General features: G+C 51.0%; 4 protein-coding genes across 4 annotated transcripts; all 4 read left to right on the top strand.

Annotated features, from left to right (window-relative positions):
- Window positions 1-55: 55 nt before the first annotated feature.
- On the top strand, window positions 56-2,340 carry PV08_11402 (uncharacterized protein; the record flags this gene model as incomplete). Its single annotated transcript, XM_016385710.1, has 2 exons — window positions 56-100; window positions 151-2,340. 2 exons carry the CDS (start codon window positions 56-58, stop codon window positions 2,338-2,340), a joined length of 2,235 nt encoding a protein of 744 aa, XP_016230654.1.
- A 3,358-nt stretch (window positions 2,341-5,698) lies between these two features.
- On the top strand, window positions 5,699-7,681 carry PV08_11401 (uncharacterized protein; the record flags this gene model as incomplete). The annotated part of the gene is made up of 2 exons (XM_016385709.1): window positions 5,699-7,562; window positions 7,614-7,681. 2 exons carry the CDS (start codon window positions 5,699-5,701, stop codon window positions 7,679-7,681), a joined length of 1,932 nt encoding a protein of 643 aa, XP_016230653.1.
- Window positions 7,682-9,692: 2,011 nt separating this feature from the next.
- PV08_11400 (uncharacterized protein) lies at window positions 9,693-15,335 on the top strand (the record flags this gene model as incomplete). The annotated part of the gene is made up of 1 exon (XM_016385708.1): window positions 9,693-15,335. The coding sequence occupies one exon, from the start codon at window positions 9,693-9,695 to the stop codon at window positions 15,333-15,335; it is 5,643 nt and encodes a 1,880-aa protein (XP_016230652.1).
- Window positions 15,336-17,722: 2,387 nt separating this feature from the next.
- PV08_11399 (uncharacterized protein) lies at window positions 17,723-18,390 on the top strand (the record flags this gene model as incomplete). Its single annotated transcript, XM_016385707.1, has 3 exons — window positions 17,723-18,060; window positions 18,111-18,263; window positions 18,318-18,390. 3 exons carry the CDS (start codon window positions 17,723-17,725, stop codon window positions 18,388-18,390), a joined length of 564 nt encoding a protein of 187 aa, XP_016230651.1.
- Window positions 18,391-20,788: the final 2,398 nt, after the last annotated feature.

Below are 20,788 nucleotides of genomic sequence, written 5' to 3'. Positions count from 1 at the left end.
CTCCCTGGAGGCTGTCGAAACGAATCTTGCCCATATCTCCACATCCTAGGTAATCATGAGGGAAACCACAGCAGAGATTGCGAAGAAAAAGATGAGGCCAGTAATTTTCCTTACCTTTAAGGTAGAGCCCCATATTGACGTTAAAAATAGGATCAAGATTGTGACGACCGTCCTGCTCGAGATTTCTCCGGAGCATCAGTCTACTATAATGAATACGGTGATATTCTCAAAATCTCCCTCCCAACAGACTTTTCTCTTGCTTGCATTACGGGTCTTGTTCCAGGAACCACGCCTCAAGAGGTCGTCGCTATCCTGCGTGATTTGGGCTTCAACATAGACTCCGAATGCGTTCGCATCCTTGAACATTCGGCATCCGCGGGTGTAAGGGCTACGGCAAAGGTAGAAGACCCGACGTTTGCAAAAGAGCTTAGCGTCAAACTTCAGAATCAACAAACAGCCCTCAGCGCGACGCCAATGCCGATTGATGCTAGGCGGACAAACTGCAGAAAAGTGTACATTTCATGGCACAAAGCCACCCAGGGTGTATGGTTGAATTTCGGTAATGGCGAGATAGCGAACAGGGTTGCGCAGAGATTCAACGAGGGTACGTACACATGCCTTGGTCAGTCTGTCAAGTCTTCTGCTGGAAAGAACAGCCAGGATCAGCGGGGTGGAGGAGGCTTCCCGTACAACCCTGTATCTTGGACCATTATATTGAGCGATGTGCCCAACGGTACGACGGTCAGGGACATCCAAGAAAGTATCACATTGCGGTGCGATAGACCTCGACACATTGAGGTGGGCGTGTTGAGCTACCAAGCTTCTCATGCGGAAGTCAGCGTTGAGGTTCGCTCGCGCCTGGAGGAGCATGGCCCACTTGAGAACTTCTATCTCGCTCCCACATCCACGGGGAAACGAGTCAAAGCTACCGCTTGGTTTCAAGATGAAGCTGACGCCAGATCGGCGTGCTCATTAAATAACAAGCCACTCACTATCTTGGGGAAAGGCAACGTAACTGTTACCCTGGTGCAATCAGCTAAGATCAAAGTTCTGACGACCATTTACTTGGCCTCGAAAGCCAGAATTGGCACGGAGAGCATAACTTGGAGAGAACAGCATCTGGCGTTCCGAGTCTACACTGGCACTTTGTATACGACCTTGAAAGTCGAGGGCGACAACATGCAAGCCGTTGCAAATGCGCGCCGAACGCTTGAAGAGATTTCGATTGGGGTGGTCCTTGAGGATGGAGGGAAAGTAATTTGGGATTCAGCACTCAACACCACTGGAAGCGTATACAAGAAGCTCAAGTCACTGGAGAGAGACCTTAGTGTTGTTATCGTCAGAGATAAATCAAAACGCCAACTCCGGTTTCACGGGCCATCTGAGAAATTGCAGCTTGTAATACGCCAAATTGCCGATATCATCAGAACGGAGTCCTCCACCAGCTACGAAATTGACCTCAAACCTCACCAATTCTCATGGACGATCAATGGTGGCTTTAAGAGCATTGTACAGGCTTTGGGCAACAACGTCGCGGTCTTCAATGTGGTCTCGAAGAGAATCGTCATCAATGGTACACAGCAGCAATACGAAGCCGCCATGGCAATCATGGACGGCAAGCCTGCTATCGAACTCCGCTCTTCACTAGATGGCGCAACAAGGTCCGACGGATGCTGTCCAATCTGCTTCTGCGAAGCCGACACTCCTATTCAGACTTCGTGCGAGCACACGTACTGCATTGAATGCTTTGAAGGATACTGCAAATCTGCCGCATCGACTAGCAAGAAAGAAGTCCAAATCAAGTGCCAAGGGGGCGGAGGCACTTGCCCGACCATCTTCACTCTACGCGAATTAGAGAACCATGTCTCGTCATCAGTATTCGAAGCTGTTCTCAAATCATTCTTCGAAGATTATATCCAACGCCACCCTGAGACCTTTCGCTACTGTCCAACTCCGGATTGTGGCCACATATATAGATGCACTACAAGTTCAGGGTCGAAGCCTGCTGTGTACACTTGTTCCAACTGTTTTGAGAGGCTTTGTACCTCTTGCCACGAGCGACATGGGGATTACACATGTGCAGAATTCAAAGACATTGCATCGGGTGGTCACGCGGCGCTCGAGAGACTGAAGAGGGAACTTAACATCAAAGACTGTCCTAAATGCATGACGCCGATGGAGAAAACAGAGGGGTGCAATCATATGACTTGTGGGGGTTGCAGGGCACACATTTGCTGGGTATGCATGAAAGTCTTCGAGGCGAGCGCACCGTGCCATAGTCACATGAACGAAGTCCATGGAGGCATCGGGCTTGGGCTCGATCATTTGAGGGATTGGTGAAGTAGGCTGGACAGTAATAGCAAGGCATCAGCATGTGATCTGGGCTGACCTCTCGTCAATACGGCTGACAAACATTGGAATCTTGCCTCGCTTAAGAAGTTTTTGACACTTGGATGGTTCTTTATGTATGCCTACCATCTATGAAGACCCTCAATCTGATCAGCTTCAAATCATGGCAACGCATCGTCCATTGTCGGGCCTGAGAAGTGCTGCTCTTGAGATAGTAAGGCTTTGTGGCGCAACGTGTTAGGGCACCGTATTCAACTCGCACCATTCTCGGTTAGTATCTAGGAAGATAGGTACATACAAGAGTCCAGTGACTTTGGGTGTGCTTGGGTTGCGGTAGGGTCAGCGAAAAGCGCCAGGCGCCAGAAGCATGACCCGTTCTGGGAGAGTTGGGTTGAGGAAGAAAGGTCCTGGCTTCGAGCCTTCATAGATCTCTGATTTCGGCCTGTTCTGACGGTCCATGTTGATGTTTAACAAAGAACCTATATGGCCATGAGGGGCCTTGAATCCTGCAAAGGAAATTCACCTTGTCTGATGTGCACGTCATGCCCCTGACGTCCCCTGTAAGATGGGGAACTACTGCAAAAACACCTTCACACCATAGATTTTCGGCATCTCTCTCTTGTTTGTGTCCCACCTTCCAGGGAGGTTTGAACAATTATATGTCCGATTCCGAATCTTGTCATCTGTCCAGTCGAGAAGCTCAATCGAACTTTAACCATTAGGCTTAAATAGGTACAGCCGAGAGCAGAAAGAGACTCGTCAGTGAACACAGTTTGGGAGAAGGGGAACTGATGAGAACTTCAAAGTATAAACAAGATAGGGCGTCAAAGCCGCTTGAAGACGGCAACCTACATTCTCGCAGATAGTGTAGCTACCATTGTCGAGTAGAAGAAGAATTATCGCCAGTGAATCATGACATTGTTGTGTTTCAGGGGTTTCATATAAGATCGACATTTCATCAGCGGTTGAACGAGTTGGCGGAAATTTAGCCTTGCCATGCAAGAGGGCACGACGCCTAAGCCAGCAGTCCGAGCGCTTTAGAAGAAGGTCCATTTTGGAATGTCCAAACCTGTCAAAAGGGTGTCATCGTCTAGGATTGAGGAGGTTGGTGTTGAGAATGAAAGAGAGAAATCCCAGGTGCTCACTCAGGGAGAACGTTGGGAAATGCTCAACTATGGCTTAGGGAGTGGAAGGTGAACCGAGAGTAAGTCCCACCACCAGGTTTTGCACCAACCTAGTTTTGCACCACGCGTCCTGCAACCCCGCCACCTCTCTACCACCAACTTGAACAACTAACCACTCAACCAATTTACCATGAATCGCGCGTTAAACGCCTCAAATCGAGAGCTTAGGATCCAGCAAGCCATCACAGACTATCAACGACGCACACATTCCTCTATTCGCGCAGCCGCGGCCGCAAACGATATCCATCATTCCACACTAGTTCGCCGTCTACAGGGTCATCAATCACCCTCATTATCCCATGAATCGCAGCAGTTACTGTCGAATCAACAGGAGGCCCTGTTAAAGAGTTAGATAATCGACCTAGAGGCACAAGGACACGCACCTAGCTACAGAGCTGTACGAGATCTCGCAGGGATAATCAGCGAGTCAAATGGCGGCCCTCGACGCGTTGGACTTAACTGGCTACCACGATTCCTAGAACGTCACCCTGACGTTAAAAGCAAGGTAGGTCAAAAGATCTGTGCTAGGCGTGTCAACTATACCCTTCCTGAGCTACTTGAGCCCTGGTTCAACGACTTAAAGGTCGTTAAAGCGCGATATTCTATATGGCCTGAGAATAGCTATAATATGGACGAAGCTGGCACAGCCCTAGGTGTCTACAATAATTAATTAGTTATTAAGATATCGGCCACTACCAGGGCACTCAGGAAAACGCTAGAGACGCGAGAATAGACAACGATTATTGAGACAGTATCGGTTATTGGTTAGCGTCTATAACCGCTAGTTATCTTTAAAGGCTAAACACTTCGGACCACTTAGTTCGACTAGAACAGTCCTACCTATCGATATATAATATCTAATAATGGCTGAATATCGAACGAGATAGGTCTCGCCTGGCTAGACCTAATATTTATACCTTAAACAGTTACAGAAGACACTACTCGCGGCGCCTATCGATTATTACTTATGGATGGCCACAAGAGTTATATCACATACGAATTTATGTGGAAATGCTTTCAGAACAACATTGTGATATACTACTTACTACCTTATTCAAGCTATGTTCTCCAGTCTCTTGATCTTGCTTGTTTTTCACCTGTTAAGTCGCGCTATCGAGACACCCTAGCTGATCTCGCTAGGTTCGATAACGCAGCCCCAATCAAGAAGACCAAGTTCCTCCAGATATATCAAAAGGCTAGTTAGGAAGGCCTAACAGTCGCTAATATCAAGGCTGGCTGGAAAGCTAGTGATATATACCCATGGAATCCACGACTACCTATCCGATCTAGCCAGGTCCTAGCCGACAAGGAAAAGGCCCAATATACAGTACATACACCACCTTCACGCAAGCGAAAAGCGCTCGATAGTGACGTCTATAGTACGCCAATCAACAGGAGAGTATATGGCGAGTCACTAGTGTTGGCAACCCAGCGCGAAACGCTATCTCGTCCCATGCGTAATTGGCTCAAAAAGACAGGCCAGGTTATCGAGCGTTTAGAGTGAGATACTAGGCAGAAGGATGAACAAATAACTAAGCTACAGAATGGCCTAGACGAGGAGAAAACCAGAGGGCAAAAGGGCAAGGCTATCGACGTGAACGAGATATTTGCTAGTATCGAGAGTATACACCTAGCCAAAGAGGCATTGGAACTATCGGCGGCGACGACAACAACAAGGCGCAGGCCTAGGCAGGTTACAAACGCTAGGAATGACACTAGCAACAACCCACAGGAGGCATTCATGTCACAGTTCTATGTAAACGATCTAGTTGGTTGAGTAATTGAGACTTGTTCTGTGGCAATGGCGATCAAATAGGTGGTGCAAAACTAGGTTGGTGCAAAACCTGGTGGTGGGACTTAAAGGGGAAAGTTAGCCGCTACCTTCTCAGCCGCGAACGCGTAGATGAGATCTAAATAATCCTACCAGATATTCCTTGCTTGGTGATTTACCAAGACGCAGGTCGCTCGACACTGCTGTTGATTGAGATCGACTGAAAGATTTGTTTGTCGAAAGGACCAGCTACGAACAGGGATAGACTCTCCTTCAGACAGCAATGAACAGATCGTGACAAGTGGCATCTTAGTCGACGACGTTCTCGGGCTCTTGATTGTATCTGTCAGGATTTTCGACTTCGGCCTGCAGTCTCTTCAGGTACTCTTTGACCATGAATTTCTTGCTCGCTGCAGCAATTCTTTGCTGCGTCTCGATCGATAATGTGGCAGCTTTCTACCTACCTGGAGTTGCACCCTCCTCCTACTCCGAGGGCGACCGAGTCCCCTTGACAGTCAACGCCCTTACTCCTTCGATATCACGCCACGACGAGCAGATCCATGCCGTGGTTTCCTATGACTACTACCATCCTGCATTTCGGTTTTGTCGGCCGGAAAACGGGCCACAACGTGTTCGAGAGTCGCTGGGGAGCATAATATTTGGGGACCGTATCCAAACGTCGCCTTTCGAATTGAACATGGGACAGAATGAAACCTGCAAGGTGATCTGTGCCAGCGCGGACTTTGACGAGAAGTCAGTCGGCTTTGTCAGGTCAAGGATCAATGAGGCTTACAATGTCAACTTGCTCGTCGATGGGCTACCTGCGGCCGAGTTGAGAGAGGACCCGCTCACACATGAACGATTTTCCAGCCCTGGCTTCCCTTTAGGCAAAGTGAGAGAAGACGGCGCCGTCATACTGAACAATCATTGGGACATCATTGTCGATTACCACAAGGCTGGTCTCCGAGGCACGAAGTATCGGGTCGTGGGCGTTCTGGTCCAGCCGCAGTCATATGCAGAGTCGAAAGTGACGGGGCCAGGGAAAGCCGAATGTGCTGTTGACTCCGGACCGTTGATGCTGCAAGATGGAGCAGGAACAAAGGTCACTTATACATACAGCGTTTATTGGCGACCCTCAGACACAGCTTGGGCTACTCGATGGGACAAATACCTACACATCATCGACCCGAAAATCCACTGGTTCTCACTCATCAACTCGACAATCTTCGTCATCTTTCTAGTTGGCATGGTCAGCAGCATACTTGTTAGAGCTTTGCGGAAGGATATCGCCCGTTATAACCGGCTCGACAACATAAACCTGGATGATTTATCAGGCACGTCGGCTGTGGGTGATGATATCCAAGAGGACTCGGGCTGGAAACTGGTTCATGGCGATGTGTTTCGCAGTCCACGCTACATTCTGGCGTTGAGTGTTCTCCTTGGTAATGGCGCACAGCTCTTCGTCATGACTGGCGTGACGGTCGCTTTTGCCATGCTAGGATTTCTGTCTCCCTCCAATCGGGGCTGGCTCACATCGATTGGCCTTCTCTTATATACCATGTTTGGCTGCATCGGTGGCTATGTTTCTGCACGCGTATACAAGAGCTTTGGAGGCGAGAAATGGAAGCTCAACATTGCAGCCACTCCAATCTTTGTGCCTGGCATTGTATTCGGAACCTTCTTTCTCCTCAATCTCTTTGTGTGGGCCAAAGGATCCAGCGGTGCGGTTCCTTTCACCACGATGCTAGCAATCATCGCCATCTGGTTTGTGATCAGTGTGCCGCTGAGTGTGGCCGGATCTTGGTATGGTTTCAAGCAGTCGGCAATCGAAGCTCCAACACGAATCAATCAAATTCCACGTCAGATACCGCCAGTTACTCGCTCCCTTCGACCTTTGCCTTCATTGCTCCTGACAGGAATACTCCCATTCTGCGCTATCTTCGTGGAACTGTACTTCATCATGACATCGTTATGGACGAGCAAGATCTACTACATGTTCGGCTTTCTATTCATTTGCTACGCGTTGATGGTCTTGACGTCCGCGTGCACTACCATCCTCCTTGTATACTTCTTGTTGTGCGCGGAGGACTACCGCTGGCAATGGCGGGCATTCCTTGGTGCTGGGATGACTGGTGGATATGTATTTGTGAACGCGCTGGGCTTCTGGGTGACCCGAGTGAGCTTCGGAGGTTTTACAGGAGCTGTGCTGTATGTCGGATACTCCGCGCTCATCAGTTTTTTGGTCGCCGTGCTGTCTGGTGAGTATCCTCTCGACGATGACCTTGCTTCATGTACTGACTGTCAAATAGGCACCATTGGCTTCTTTGCATCCTACGCATTTGTCTACCGGATTTACAGCTCTATCAAGGTTGACTGAAGCTCTGGCCTGAATGCACGATAGAAAATGAATGTGGCCGGACTCTCATGCTTCGAGGTATTCCAGAAATTGGATATGACGGCGCGCGAAATATACAACCTCAAGTGATATCTTTCCGAGGTAGCGGAGACCAGGATTGCTTTGCGACCGGTGGTCAATGTGCACAGCCATCAACAACTTAAGAATCAAGAATTAACCCCGGAAGCAATTCAAGACTCGTAGGTCTTGAAGATGCAAGACACAGCCTCGCTGCCTCAGTAGTGGCCGCAACGGTTGCAATGGGATGGTCCGATCAACAAACATGTCAGAATTTTACCGCGGGCAGTGCCGCGGACGGGTGTAACATGAGGAAAAACTTTGATGAGTGTTAAAATGAGAAGAGTGTTTATTTGTAGAGTCGCCAGCTGTGTAACTCATGTCGTGTGACAATTTGGCAGGCGAAAGTGGCATCAAAAAATTACAGATTACAGGTAAGTAAGGATTGAGTTTTCATCAATGCGGGCCAAGAGGGCGGGCCGGGAGACGCGAGTTAGAAGGCGATCAACACGAGGTCGAGTTAGCGATCGTCGTCGGCTTCATTTCGCATAAGGCAATGTGGATGTCGCAGGAACGGTCGCGCGGCACGCCTCTGCAGAGACGTCCAACCGACGGGTTACTATGGGCCGTATGGGTTCGACGACCCCATACGAGTACGGATATTCCATCCAAAGAAAGAGCTACATACTTTGGTGGCGAGTGCCGTATGGGGCGAAAGCCACAATGCAACGAGTACGGAGTACCTAATTAGTATGACCAGAGCCTCGGATTTCGCGGGCTGCCACTGGTGCCTGGCGGTGGCTAAATTCGCCCGGAATAGGGCCACCGGCGAACATCCCATGATGTGGGAGCCGAGAACGAGTGGCGGCGTTTATGGTGGTGGTGATGAATCATGGTCAATGACGATGATGATGTATCCTGACAAAGGCCGACGCAGTGATGCGTAGGAGACGTATAGAGAGACCCGGTAGGGCCAAGCTTCTAGTGCAACATCACCGAGATAACACTGGCCGTGTTTGTGGTCAATGGGGCATTAGGTGGACAAAAAAGGCGGACGTGTGGTGGACGCCGTAGAAGGCGAGCAGGATGGACAGTGAGATACATGAAAGCAGCCGATGCTCATCATCTGGAGGTCACCAAGCGTGGAATTTGGAGTATGGATACCTATGTATAACACAAAAGACAATGTTTTAGCTTTTGAGGCTTGTCCGGAAGAAATTTTGGGATATTGAGTGCTGAGACGGCCTGTAAGAGTCAACTGCATTGGTGTGTACTCGTACCCCGTAGTAGGTAGGTACATGCCTATAAAAGTGCAAGGTACTAACTAATAAGCGGCACCTTCGGGGCCTCACTAGCCTCACTAGCCATTGCTAACTCACTGTGGTGCCCGTAATTGGCCTACAATAGACGGATCCTTGTAGTTCGCAGGACATCGACGTCATCGCAAGTGCTGCTGCAAGAGCGCCGTCCCGGAAAGTGCGATCTTCTCCCATCTCTGGTGTCGCCTGCGCCGTGTCTACTCGTATTCTCTACCGCTGCTGGTGCCATCTTCGCGCGTCCTTACACCACTACACTTCGATTTCCACACCAGGCCTCCTCGTGCCAACTATTCACATCAGCATCTTCCACCTCTGCTATCGCACCCACTTGTTTCCTGGGCACCCTTCGCTAAACTGCCCGTATTCTCTCGTTCGTCGCTGGTACCTCATGACTTGTGTTTGGCCACAGGATCTCCTCTACACACCCACACCCATTTTCGATTCTTCGGTACAAAATCATTCTGATTTACAATATTACAGTTGTCCCCTTAATCAAGAGAATCGAGTTGCATTTATGAGGTGTTGAACATTGCATAGAAAGAGAGGAAACAAACACATGGCCCCGTCATTCATGAATCAATCGGTTCCATGACTCTACTCAAAACCCAACAAGGTCGCAGACACTCTAACACGACATTCGAGTGTCTGCAGCCAAGATGAAGTCGTCAAAGTCCTCGCACCCCGGTCTGTCTCCGCGGGGTCGATCGTCGCGCCTGACAGAAGGTCATGGCTCATCAACATCACAGACAAGGTCTATGCCGGGAGGCGAAGACACAATGAGTGAGAACAGAAATTCACAGTCTGCGCCAGATGGTTCTTCGTCACTTGCACACCAGCAAGCCACCCAAGTTCTCGCGCGTGAGTTACCGGGCGATATTGAGGCAATGCGACGTAGAATGGGCCTGGCTTTGGCTCAAAAGCAACAAATGCGCGCCTCTGCTGTATCTGCCATCTCTGTCGACGGTGCCAAACAGAGCGAACCAGTAGAATCAGCGCAACCTCTGCTTCATACCGAGTCCAGTTCAGATGAGTCTGTGAATACAGGAACCTTGTCGACTGACTCTGCCAGAACCATAAGAGCAACCTTGGACGCGACACCGGGGACGATCAGGACACCTTCATATCCTTTCCCTCGTATGGCGTTCCGGCTCAATCGGGGTATCAGTCAACGGTCAGGGCCTTCTCATAAACCATTCACTTTGCTCTCCCCAACAAACGAGCCTCCGGTGACCGGAACCGAACCTGCACCTACCCAACTTCAGGCACAGGCCTCTTCTTCAGAGTTAAGCACCCCAATAGGTCAAACACCGCTCGGTGCGGCTTTTCCTGAGGATCCAAACTTTCCGGCACCAGATCTGCTGGAGTGTGTACTAGTCCTAAATTCGGAGCCTGGTTTGGATATGTGGTGGGCGAATGTCACAGATATTCTAAACGAGTTTGGCGCTGAGAGAGCGTCCCTAGCCGTTCCGGGCGACATCACCGATCTCGAGAATGTTCCTTGGGGTCAGAAAGCCACCTACAATTGCTACGGGAGCGATGCAGCTCCCCCTTCCCAATTGGACTCAACGACCGCCTCAGACCTTGACACGTCCTCTGTTGGGAGACGACCGGAGCCCTCTTCGCGGACGCCTAGTGACGTGAGTACCTTGTCTACTCGTCGGCCTCCATTGCTGTCCAGACATTCTATTGCAGGACCAGTGCCAGATCCTGCCAGTCGCAGCTCTCGTCAACGGCCAGCCGGACCTATCCGAGCCTACAGCAGTGCAGCCAAAGAGGAAGATGGACAGGCTTCGACAGTAACCGCGCCCGTATTACCCAGGCTAACAAAGCAGCCCGCCACCCCGCGCTCTTCATCTCTAGCTGAATCAAACCCTCTGAACTTCAAAGGACCGTACAACTCGTCGGGGTCGGCGTCGTCCACTTTGAGATGTCATGTACACCGTTCGCTTCAACCCTTGGAGGCAGAGCGTGATCCACTACTTGTTCGGACGGGTGTTGTGTCTTTGTTCAACAAAAGAAAACCTGTCATCTTGACAAGGGCCTATTCAGAAGAAGTCCCGAAACGATCTCCGCTTCCGAGAGGCAGCGAGGATCTGTGGACGGCGCCTCGGACTCCATCAGCTGCTGCCGCCGAAAAGATTAAAGCCAACAACATGGAAGAGCCGCAATACTCAATAATTCGTGCTTTCGACGAATATGAGCAACCTGAGCCCTCGCCTTGGTCTCAAAGTCCGTCCCCTTCGCCGGCAGCCAGACCAGATCCTGAAGAATCTCCCTTCTTCAACCCTCCTACAGCATCCATTGATGAGACGGCATTTGAGCAGAACCCTCCTGTATATGACTACGCCACCACTGCGAATCAGTCGCTGAACGCGATAGGTGCAGATATGTCAAAGACTCTGGTGCATATACCATTGATACAGCCGATCCTAGCTCGAGGCACGATGGCGTCCAATTTACGCTTCCCTGTTGCCATTCTGTCATTCATCTCGAACGTAAACCCGTTCCCACTTAGCTGGCGCCGAGCCCTCGAGGCCTTGTTGCCTCATATTGCTAGCTCGTACTCACTCGCGCAACAATACAGTGCTCTCCAAGATCGTCTGAGAGGTGCTCCTGGAAGCCGCCACGGAGCGGCATTCGGTTTAGGAGGCACATTCTCCGACGAGGGCTCGGAGTTAGAATTGGTAGCGGAGCTCAGCGAGCAAATTGCGCTAGACAGAGAACAGCCAAGAAGCTGGACCACATACGATGCCAGCAGTCCTTCAGGGCTCAAAGATAGCCCAAGTAGCTCACTTTCCAGCACCCCTCACTTGGAACATTTGGGCCTAAGTCCAGGTCTTCCACCCACTCCGGGGAGATCGGCTTCGGACATGGTCGACAGTTATTTTTCAACGCGAAGGCAGCGTGGTACCCAGCAGCCGTTGACTCCAGGACCTAGACCCACCAAGGACGATGGCGAACAGTCCAAAAGGTCTACCGAGAAAGTAGTATCGACCTCTAAAGCAGTAGCGAAGAAGTCTGCTAATATCAAGACCCAAGCGGAGGCTCAAATGCAAAGCCCGGTGGCAAAGCGCGCGGGGAGCAACGCTTCTGGAAGTGAAATTGGGGATCAAATTTTTGACCGAGCTGACTCGTCCGCTCGACGTTCAACACTTCGACGTTACAGCCAGTCAAAGGATGAAGAAAAGCCGCTCCCGGAGCTCATCTCTTCGCTGATGTTGAATTCAGTACCTCTCCAGCTCTTCCTTGCTAAACCAACTACCGGCGACCTGGTGTGGACGAACCGCAAATTTGATGCTTTCAGAAGTCAGGGAGAAGGACGTGTCCGTGACCCGTGGAAAAATGTCCATTCGGCAGACAGGAATGGCTTGGTGAAGTTATGGAACGACGCCCTGAGAACTGGAAGCCAATTTACTCACTACATCAGAGTAAAGCGATTCAACAGCGATAACGATTTCCGCTGGTTCGTTTTCCGTGCCAGCACGTTATTGACTAACAATGGCCGGCTTCTGTACTGGATTGGGTCTTTCCTTGATGTACATGAGCAGTACATGAAGAATCTAGAGGCGAGTGAGAAAGAAGCAATCATGGCGCGAGAGACCAAAATTCGTGCGTTGGCAGACGCTATTCCGCAGATCTTGTTTGAGGCCATCGAAGGAGACGGCATCGTAGCTGTCAACCAGCAGTGGCATGCATATTCAGGTCAGACACTAGAGGAGGCTCGGGGCTTGGGCTTTGCCAAGCACGTCCACCGTGATGATTTACACAAATGCGGCATCTTGTCACCATCCGATATTGCCGCCATTGCACGATCTTCCGGGAGCAACCGCACAGATTCATCCAGTGATTCGAATAAGACGGCAGCTCCTTCGCTCCCGACACGGAAGAATTTGTTTTCTCCAGACCTGTCGTCGCTGGATCAGATGATCAAGTCGGGATCGGTCATGGTTGAGAAGGACGAAAACGGTCAGTTGTACTACCTGACCGAGATTCGATTGAGATCAAAGGGTGGCGAATACCGATGGTTTCTTGTACGCTTGGTCCGCGTTGAGACAGGCCTATGGCAAACCCAAAGCGGCAAAGCATCATGGTATGGTACCTGCACTGACATTGAGACACGAAAAGCCCTGGAGCGCAAACTGAACGAAGCAAACGAAAAGGTTCATCGAGAGATGGAATCGAAAACCAAGTTTTTTGCCAACATGAGTCATGAAATCCGGACCCCTTTGAACGGTATCATTGGCAGTATGCCTTGGTTAGTTGAGTCGTCTTTGGATCACGATCAGCGAAGAACCGTCGACACTATACAAAACAGCGCCAACAACCTGAGGGAGCTTGTCGACAACATCTTGGATGTGACAAAGGTCGAAGCAGGCAAGATGACACTTTTCCCAAAGTGGTTCCATGTCCGTAGCCTCTGCGAGGAAGTGATTGACACGGTTTCATCTCGAGCCATCGAGCGAGGATTAGCGCTCAACTATTCTCTGGAAACAAATGTGCCCTCCACGGTCAAGGGCGATGCATTCAGAGTTCGTCAAGTCTTACTCAACCTCCTTGGAAACTCAGTCAAATTCACCGAGCAAGGTGAAGTTTACATGCGATGCTCTTTACGTGTGGTGCTACCCACGAATTCGAGCGAAGATGCTGGCAAGACGCTCTTGCTCAACTTTGACGTCATAGACACTGGCCGTGGATTCAACGAGGACGAGTTTCAGAGGCTATTCAAACAGTTTGGTCAAATTGGTGGCGGTACCAGCCATGAAGCCGGGTCTGGGCTAGGGCTGTTCCTCTCGAAACAGCTGGTCGAGATGCACGGCGGAGAGCTTTCGGTGCAGAGCAAAGCCGGAGAAGGATCAGTTTTCAGCTTTTATGTGAAAGTAGAGATGGAGCTTTCGGGAGCTGAGCCAAGTGTTACACCTTCAACTGCGGCTCAGAGCAGCACACAGCAAGCAACGATGCTCAATGCAAGCGCTCGGTCGCGCTCTGACAACAAAGTTCCGATGACGAGTGTTGGGAAGCGCCCCTCTCAGTCCATCATTCAGACGCCAGGTCTTTCTCGATATGTTTCTGTGCAAGACCAAGGTTCACCTGCAGTGCTCCCCTCACCGGCCACGCCTAGTCCAGCTGTCATATCACCTTCTATAGTGACATCTGCGGATTCCGGAGTGTCGACTTCTGTGAGGTCAAATTCAGGTCCTCTGGTGAACGCTTCAACAATCACCTCATTGGTACCAACTCCAGAATCAGCACCTTCTCGCGATGCTGTGCCTGAGGTGCATGAGCAGCGAGTTTCAGAGACGAAGACGAGTACTCACCCTGCTTTTAGACGTAGTAAAAGCGACAATGATGGAAGGGGGTTGTCCCCAGCCCACCCTCAAACGTACTCGATCATCATTGTGTGCCCGGCCGAACATGCACGAATGGCTATCAAACAACACATTGAGCACGTGGTACCATATCAGATTGCGGCCAATGTGACCACTATTCCAGATATTGGATCGTTCTTGGATCTGATTAACGGTCGCTCTCCACCGTCGTTCACTCACGTTGTTTTGGATATCCCTGCAACATCTGATATCATGCTTTTCATGAGACAGATGGCAACATACAGCGCACCTGTGATTCCAGCACTCGTCGTCATTACTGATCACTACCAAAAAAGAGACATCCTGGAGGATTTTACCGCACTGACGTCGACCGGACGAAAGGCTTTTTTGATACATAAACCGGTCAAACCCTCGGTCTTCGCAATGATCTTTGATCCGGCGCAGCTACGGAACCTAAGCAAAGACCGGGCGCGCGAAGTAGCCCAATCGAGTTCCGATGATTTCCAGCAAATAGTGAGGCTGGTCAAGGAGAAGATCGGGAACGGAAACAAGCGACTGTTACTGGTTGAGGACAGCGAAGTGAACCGAAGAGTGATCCAACGATACTTTCTGAAGACTTCGCTGGCCAACGAATGCGCCAAAAACGGACAAGAGTGCGTCGACATGGTCAAAGAAAAGGGACCGGGGTACTATTCTCTGATCATTTGCGATATCCAGATGCCAATAAAAAACGGGTACGAGGCCTGTCGAGAAATCCGAGAGTGGGAGCAGAGTCATGGGTATCAACCGTGCCCAATCATGGCCTTGACCGCGAACGCCATGCCGGAGGAACGAGCTGCTGCTGCCAATGCTGGATTTACAGACTACCTCACGAAGCCGGTGGATTTCAATCTGCTAGGGACCATGATGATGACGCTGCTAGACCCAAGCGTGCCACACGTGTTCTTACGTGATAGGCCTCTTGAAACTTAGGAATTGAAAGATTGACGCGGGGACAATTGAATTTGCCACAGCTTGCAGGTGACAAAGTATGCAGCACAGATGTGTTGTGCGTTCTTAGCGAGGATTGCATGATTGATTTTATGAAGGGAACGGCGTTATCAAGTTCGATGCTGCTTTTACATTTGCATGGTTGGCCAGGGACGGCCAGGACATTCGTGGCTTGACCACGACAGTTACGAGGGATCTCGGTGCATCAACAAACAAAGCCATGTATTCGGCTATGGTAAAGTGGTGTTCGGACAGACAAACTTCTTGAGAGATCTGGATTGTCACAGAATTGGGAAAAGGGACGACAAGCATCGATTGATGAGCGACGATATGCAATGACCACCTGGTTACCACCGGCACTGGCACTGGCAACAGCACCAGACATCAGCGCAATTAGACCCGTACTTGGTGTGGGAGAAGGGAAAAACGCAACACTGATTGCCGTTGTTCGTGAATGAGTAGATGAGCTTAACTGGCTTAGGTACCTACTCGCAGTACGTAATGTATGAATCTCAAAAGCAGTGTGCAGAGGATATCCCAGGTACCTTTCTACATTAATGACTGGCACGATTACAGACACTTACTGTACCACCGGTGTCGTAGTGGTCATGGCCAGTGTGTGTTGTTTTCTCGGTCAGAATCTCGGCCGTGGATGCCAAGGCTTGAGCATTTTGCCAGCAGAGCCGTGATATCATCAGAGAGCGTAGGGTTAGCGATATTCAGGTGACTGTTGGTTAGATTTTGGTGAGGTATCTAGGTGGTTATCTCCATGCAGGAGTAACCAAATACCCGGGTAACTGCGGCTGCAGTCGTTGCCTTTGGTAGGTGATTTGCACTCGTCAGTTACTTCCCATAGGGTACATCAGCACCTACTAGTAGGTGCTCTTAGGCTCTTTGCGCTAGTTACCAAAGCACCTCTTAGGCACGCAACAGGGCTCACTGAGAGGCCACTTCGGTGGATTGGCTGGCATCTTGTCACTTTCCCACCCACTTTGAAGGCCGTGGTGGTGGCTCGAGTGTGTTTCGTGGATTTCCACTACCGATCCCCATCACTGGCTGCGCTGCGCTGCGCTATGGTCTCCCTCCTCCGTCCTTCACCCTCCCATGCCCATCCCTCACCACCGTCTTCCACCCCTTAGGAGCATAACGGGCCAGGCGCCACTATCACTACGACTCGTCCACACCGGCCGTCCATCAATCTTGCTGACCATTCACAGCTATCGTTCAGAGGCGTTTCATGCCTACCTAGGCCACGCCCACACCGATGCCGTTGCAAATGCCCTTGTCGATGATCCCGACCATTCGATGACCCCAGACGAGCGCGAGAGACACCACGTCGAGTCACGACTCACGCGGGCCCAGCCCAAGCCAACGTTCCACACTACTGATTATACTCGCTCCAGACTGAGCGAGCCTCCTGCATGCTGATGCCCACGCTTGACCCTTTCCTGACCTTCTCCTTGCTGCTTCAGCACGTTGAGCATCCTATCCACCTACACGTCTTCCGCACGCCGAGCACAAAAAATTCAGGCTCGACCGCGGCCATGCTGAAGTCAATCTCAAATAACTAAAGCACACCGCGGCCCTCATACCGGTGCATTTGGCTGCGGATTGCATCCTTCGCAAGACCGGCGTGTCCTGCTGCAAGAGCTCATTACGTTGCAATGGACCTCCACCACATCACCGCCTCCCGCAACTCCCCCTGTCCATCTCTCTCACAACCTGCTCCGTCTTCGTTCCCTCAACAGCCACTCCCGTCCGCCGCTGGCTTTCTAGATCCCGCGAGCTAAAGTCCAAAGGGCACGGCACAAGGCCAATCCCGCCAATGATCGGCGTCTGCTTCCCGTTTCCTTCCTCACGGGGATCCAGCTGAGACTATCATCCCACCACATGCATGCTGCGACGGCCGCCCTGCTCATGGTGGGCTGCCCTCCGCTCTCTTTGGTCCTGGTCGTCACGGACTCTTCTCTGGCCTGCCGGGCGGAAGGTGACGGACAGTGCCGATCCTGTCTGGCCATCCACTTGACATTGGCTCTGCGCTTTTCCTTCTCTTGCTTCAGGAGCGGGGTTGGTGGCTCAACATGACACCACATCCCTCGTCGACTTGCAATCATATTGGTCCTTCTCAAGGAAAGGATGAGCTGGCAATCACAATCCCTGCGAAGGTGAGTCCGCCCGGCTCGAACTCTCGCCTATAAAAACCCGCTCCATGGTCCTCGAAGTGTTCTTTCCTCCTGCTTCCTTTTCCATCACTCACTAGGAGACTCTCTCACACCATCTCTCTGCCCCCTCAGCCAACTACATCCCATACCGGGACGTGTTCATTGCCATACCCTTTGATCTTCCTTTAGTCTACTACTCCTTTCACCATGGCTACCCATGTGTCTCGTCACCCTACCAGCCATACTGCTCCCCGCAAGACCCTTCCCATCACTATGCCACCCAAGACCACAAGCTACAGCAGTCCCTACTCTAGGGCTATGTCCCCTCCTGAACTGTCCGACACTAGCACCTCTTATGCTGGGAGCCGGACGTCCGCCGGTTCTTACTCTGCAAGGTCCAGCTATGCACCAAGCCACAGTGGCAGTGACGCCGATTCGTACGCCTCCTCGTCGGGCGTCGATATCATGGACGTTCTCAACGAGAAGATGAGCACCGCGTTTGATCCAATGCGCATGGATCATTCATTGGTGACTCAGGCACAGACGTGAGTGCACCGGACTCGATGCAAAATGGCAAAGCTAACGACAAGAATAGATCCGGCGAGCTCAACGCCAAACAGCGAGAACTCGAAGAATTGCAGGCTTACGCTCAGCGACGCCTCAAGGCCGCAAAAGTCAATTTCGCCGAGGGTCTGGAAGTTGTTCGAGAAATCCGAAAGGACCTCGAGTATTCCTCCAAGAAAATGGCGTAAGTTGCTCGCCAGGCTGTTATTGCAGTTCTTGCTGACACTTTGGAAATCAGCTCCATGAAAAGCAAGGCTGAAAGGAAGCATCCTGAGGCATATGCGAAAGCAAGCCGCAGCCGACATTCTTGAAGCAATGATCATGCATGACTGACGAAGCGACGAATTTCATTGAACTACTTTCCAGGAGATTTTTCTCGCGTACAATCTCTTCCCAAACGATCCCCCGTCGATATCTGTCCTAGCAGAGGGGGGAAATTTTCGAACGACATTCAGAGCAGCACATCGATTCTCAGGCGACGTCGAGCAGCAGCAAATCGGAATCCATTTAAACAGTGGGCATTCATTCGTCGGGACAGTCGAAGGCAGCCTTGGCAGTATTCCGCCGTTGTCGTTGACGTGGCAGTCGATTTAGGTTCCGCTCCACCCCACGAATCTGGCCAAAACGGATCGCTGCTTTTGCCCCGCAGCTTGCAGGCAGATGGCGTGCATGACGCCAATCCCATTTTGCCCCAGAAAATGACATGGCCAAATCGCACGGCAGCGATCGCCCTTTGCAGGTGGCCGAGACGGCGACTGGGTGTGGTGTGCCACACGAGAGCCCATGCAGGTACGCTTGCCACTTTCACTCATTTGGTACGACGCTCTTTACGGTGTGATTGGGTGGGCCTGCCCTCCTGGTCCATTTTCTGCGCGGTGCAGCACCCATTTTCAGTCACCAGACCTTGCAATCTGCAGGTGAAGCAAGCCCCCAAAGCTGCAGATGGTGTGGAGCGCTGGGTGTGCTAGCTAAGCCATATTTGGGTTTGGGTCGGGGAATTTGAAGCTCTGAAAATGAGTGGGAGTGTGACTTGTTTTGGAAGCTCCAGGGCCATTGGATTCTCAGATGGCATGGGGGACTAGAGGGCGGATCACGTCGCTGGGATTTCCTTGGGTGAGAACAGACTGAGAAGGTCCTTTCATACTCGTGTATTCGTATTTCGAGGTATTCTCTTTTGTCACAATCAAAGCCAGTTGCAATCCTAGCCGGGTCCGGCACCGAGAAGGCCAGTGATATGCGAGATTCGATCCACAGGGAGGCCGTTTCGCCCGGGACTGGAACTCGATAGGGGGGACCGTGGTGCCTTAAGCTTCAAAGTCATGTTGTAAATGGCCTCTTGTGGACGGCGCCTGGGACCTCTATGAAAGCCCTTGAATCTGAGGATTGTAGGCTAGGCAAGCCCTAGTTATCATAGGGGTCATTGCGAACCTCGGGCAAGCTGCTGGTGAAGCTTCACGGGGTGGCCAGGGCCCTAAGTCCTGTCCCGGTGAGGGTCAAGCGTCTCTGGCACTTGTTCTCTTCCTCAGCTGGAGGAGGCGATTTGATAACATCAAGACCTGGAAGGTCCCCCTGTTTGGTAACTCTGGGACAGCTGCGTAGGTACCTAGGTAACACTGTAAAGGCTTCCCGGGGGGGGAGGGGTATGTTGTAGCTAATTGTAGCTATTCGACGGTCGATGCTAAGCAAAGTTGACGGTAATTTATTAGTACTAGTTACTACCCAGTAGTATCCTTGGTAGGTCTACGTAGGGAGTTCTCGTACGGAGTCACCTACGGTAGGTAAGATATCTTACCCAGGTACTTAGGTACCTACCCATGTAGTCAGTTACTAGGTGCTCCGTACTCCCTGGACCTGGTAAAAACACAAAAGCTGCTCAGGTTGGATCCACGCGCCCGAGTTCGAGGATGGAAACCCATTGACCGGTCCTTTTAATGTCAGGGAGAGAAAAATTCGCATGATCATGTTGTTGTTGTTGTTGTTGTTGTTGTTGTTGTCGTCGTCGTTTAACTTGTTAAACACAACCCGCCTGTTTTTTTTTATCTCGGGACTCGGGGACCGTTTGGTTTTTTGGGAGGGGGGGCGGCTGTTTACTCTTTTTTTCGGCTTTCAGACGGAACAATGAAATTAATCTGTTTTTTATGTTCGGGTGTTCTGGCTCCGTGGGCCCCCTGACAAGGTATATTGATTGCACTCGAGGCACCCAGGTACCTAGGTATTTGTACGTTACCTGCTCCCCCCGGGGCCCCAGAGAGCTGATTTGTCGGGTACCTACCTGCCGCGACTCTGGTGATGGTGATGGTGCTGGTCACCGGTGCTCGGGTGCTTGGTGCTTGGTGCTTGGTGCTTTGCCTTTCCCGCTTGTTTTCAAAGTGCTTTACAGAAGTAGCAAGTAATATCGGATCATGCGTCACTTATCGACGAAGAAAAGTCAACCATTGATTAGACTCGAGCCTTCGAAGATACCACTGGCTGACGGTGACCGTACAGTCGGTACGTGGTTTGTGGAGGTGAACGGTTGTGATAGGTAGGTACGTATAAGTTGTTAGTACCATCTAGATAGGCAATAACAACGAATAAAGGGGGGGGAGGGGAAGTGAAGATGGCGGGGTCTTGGCAATATCTTTTTTTTTCTTCTTCCACCAGAGACACATTTCGTTCGTATCCGTCTGTACTACATGTGCACCTGATGTGCCTCCCTTAGGTACCTGG

Source organism: Exophiala spinifera, assembly GCF_000836115.1.
Source record: "Exophiala spinifera strain CBS 89968 unplaced genomic scaffold supercont1.9, whole genome shotgun sequence".
Taxonomy (NCBI): Eukaryota; Fungi; Ascomycota; class Eurotiomycetes; order Chaetothyriales; family Herpotrichiellaceae; genus Exophiala; species Exophiala spinifera.
The sequence above is the reverse complement of the archived record's forward strand: the minus strand, read 5'-3'. Positions and strand labels throughout refer to the sequence as shown.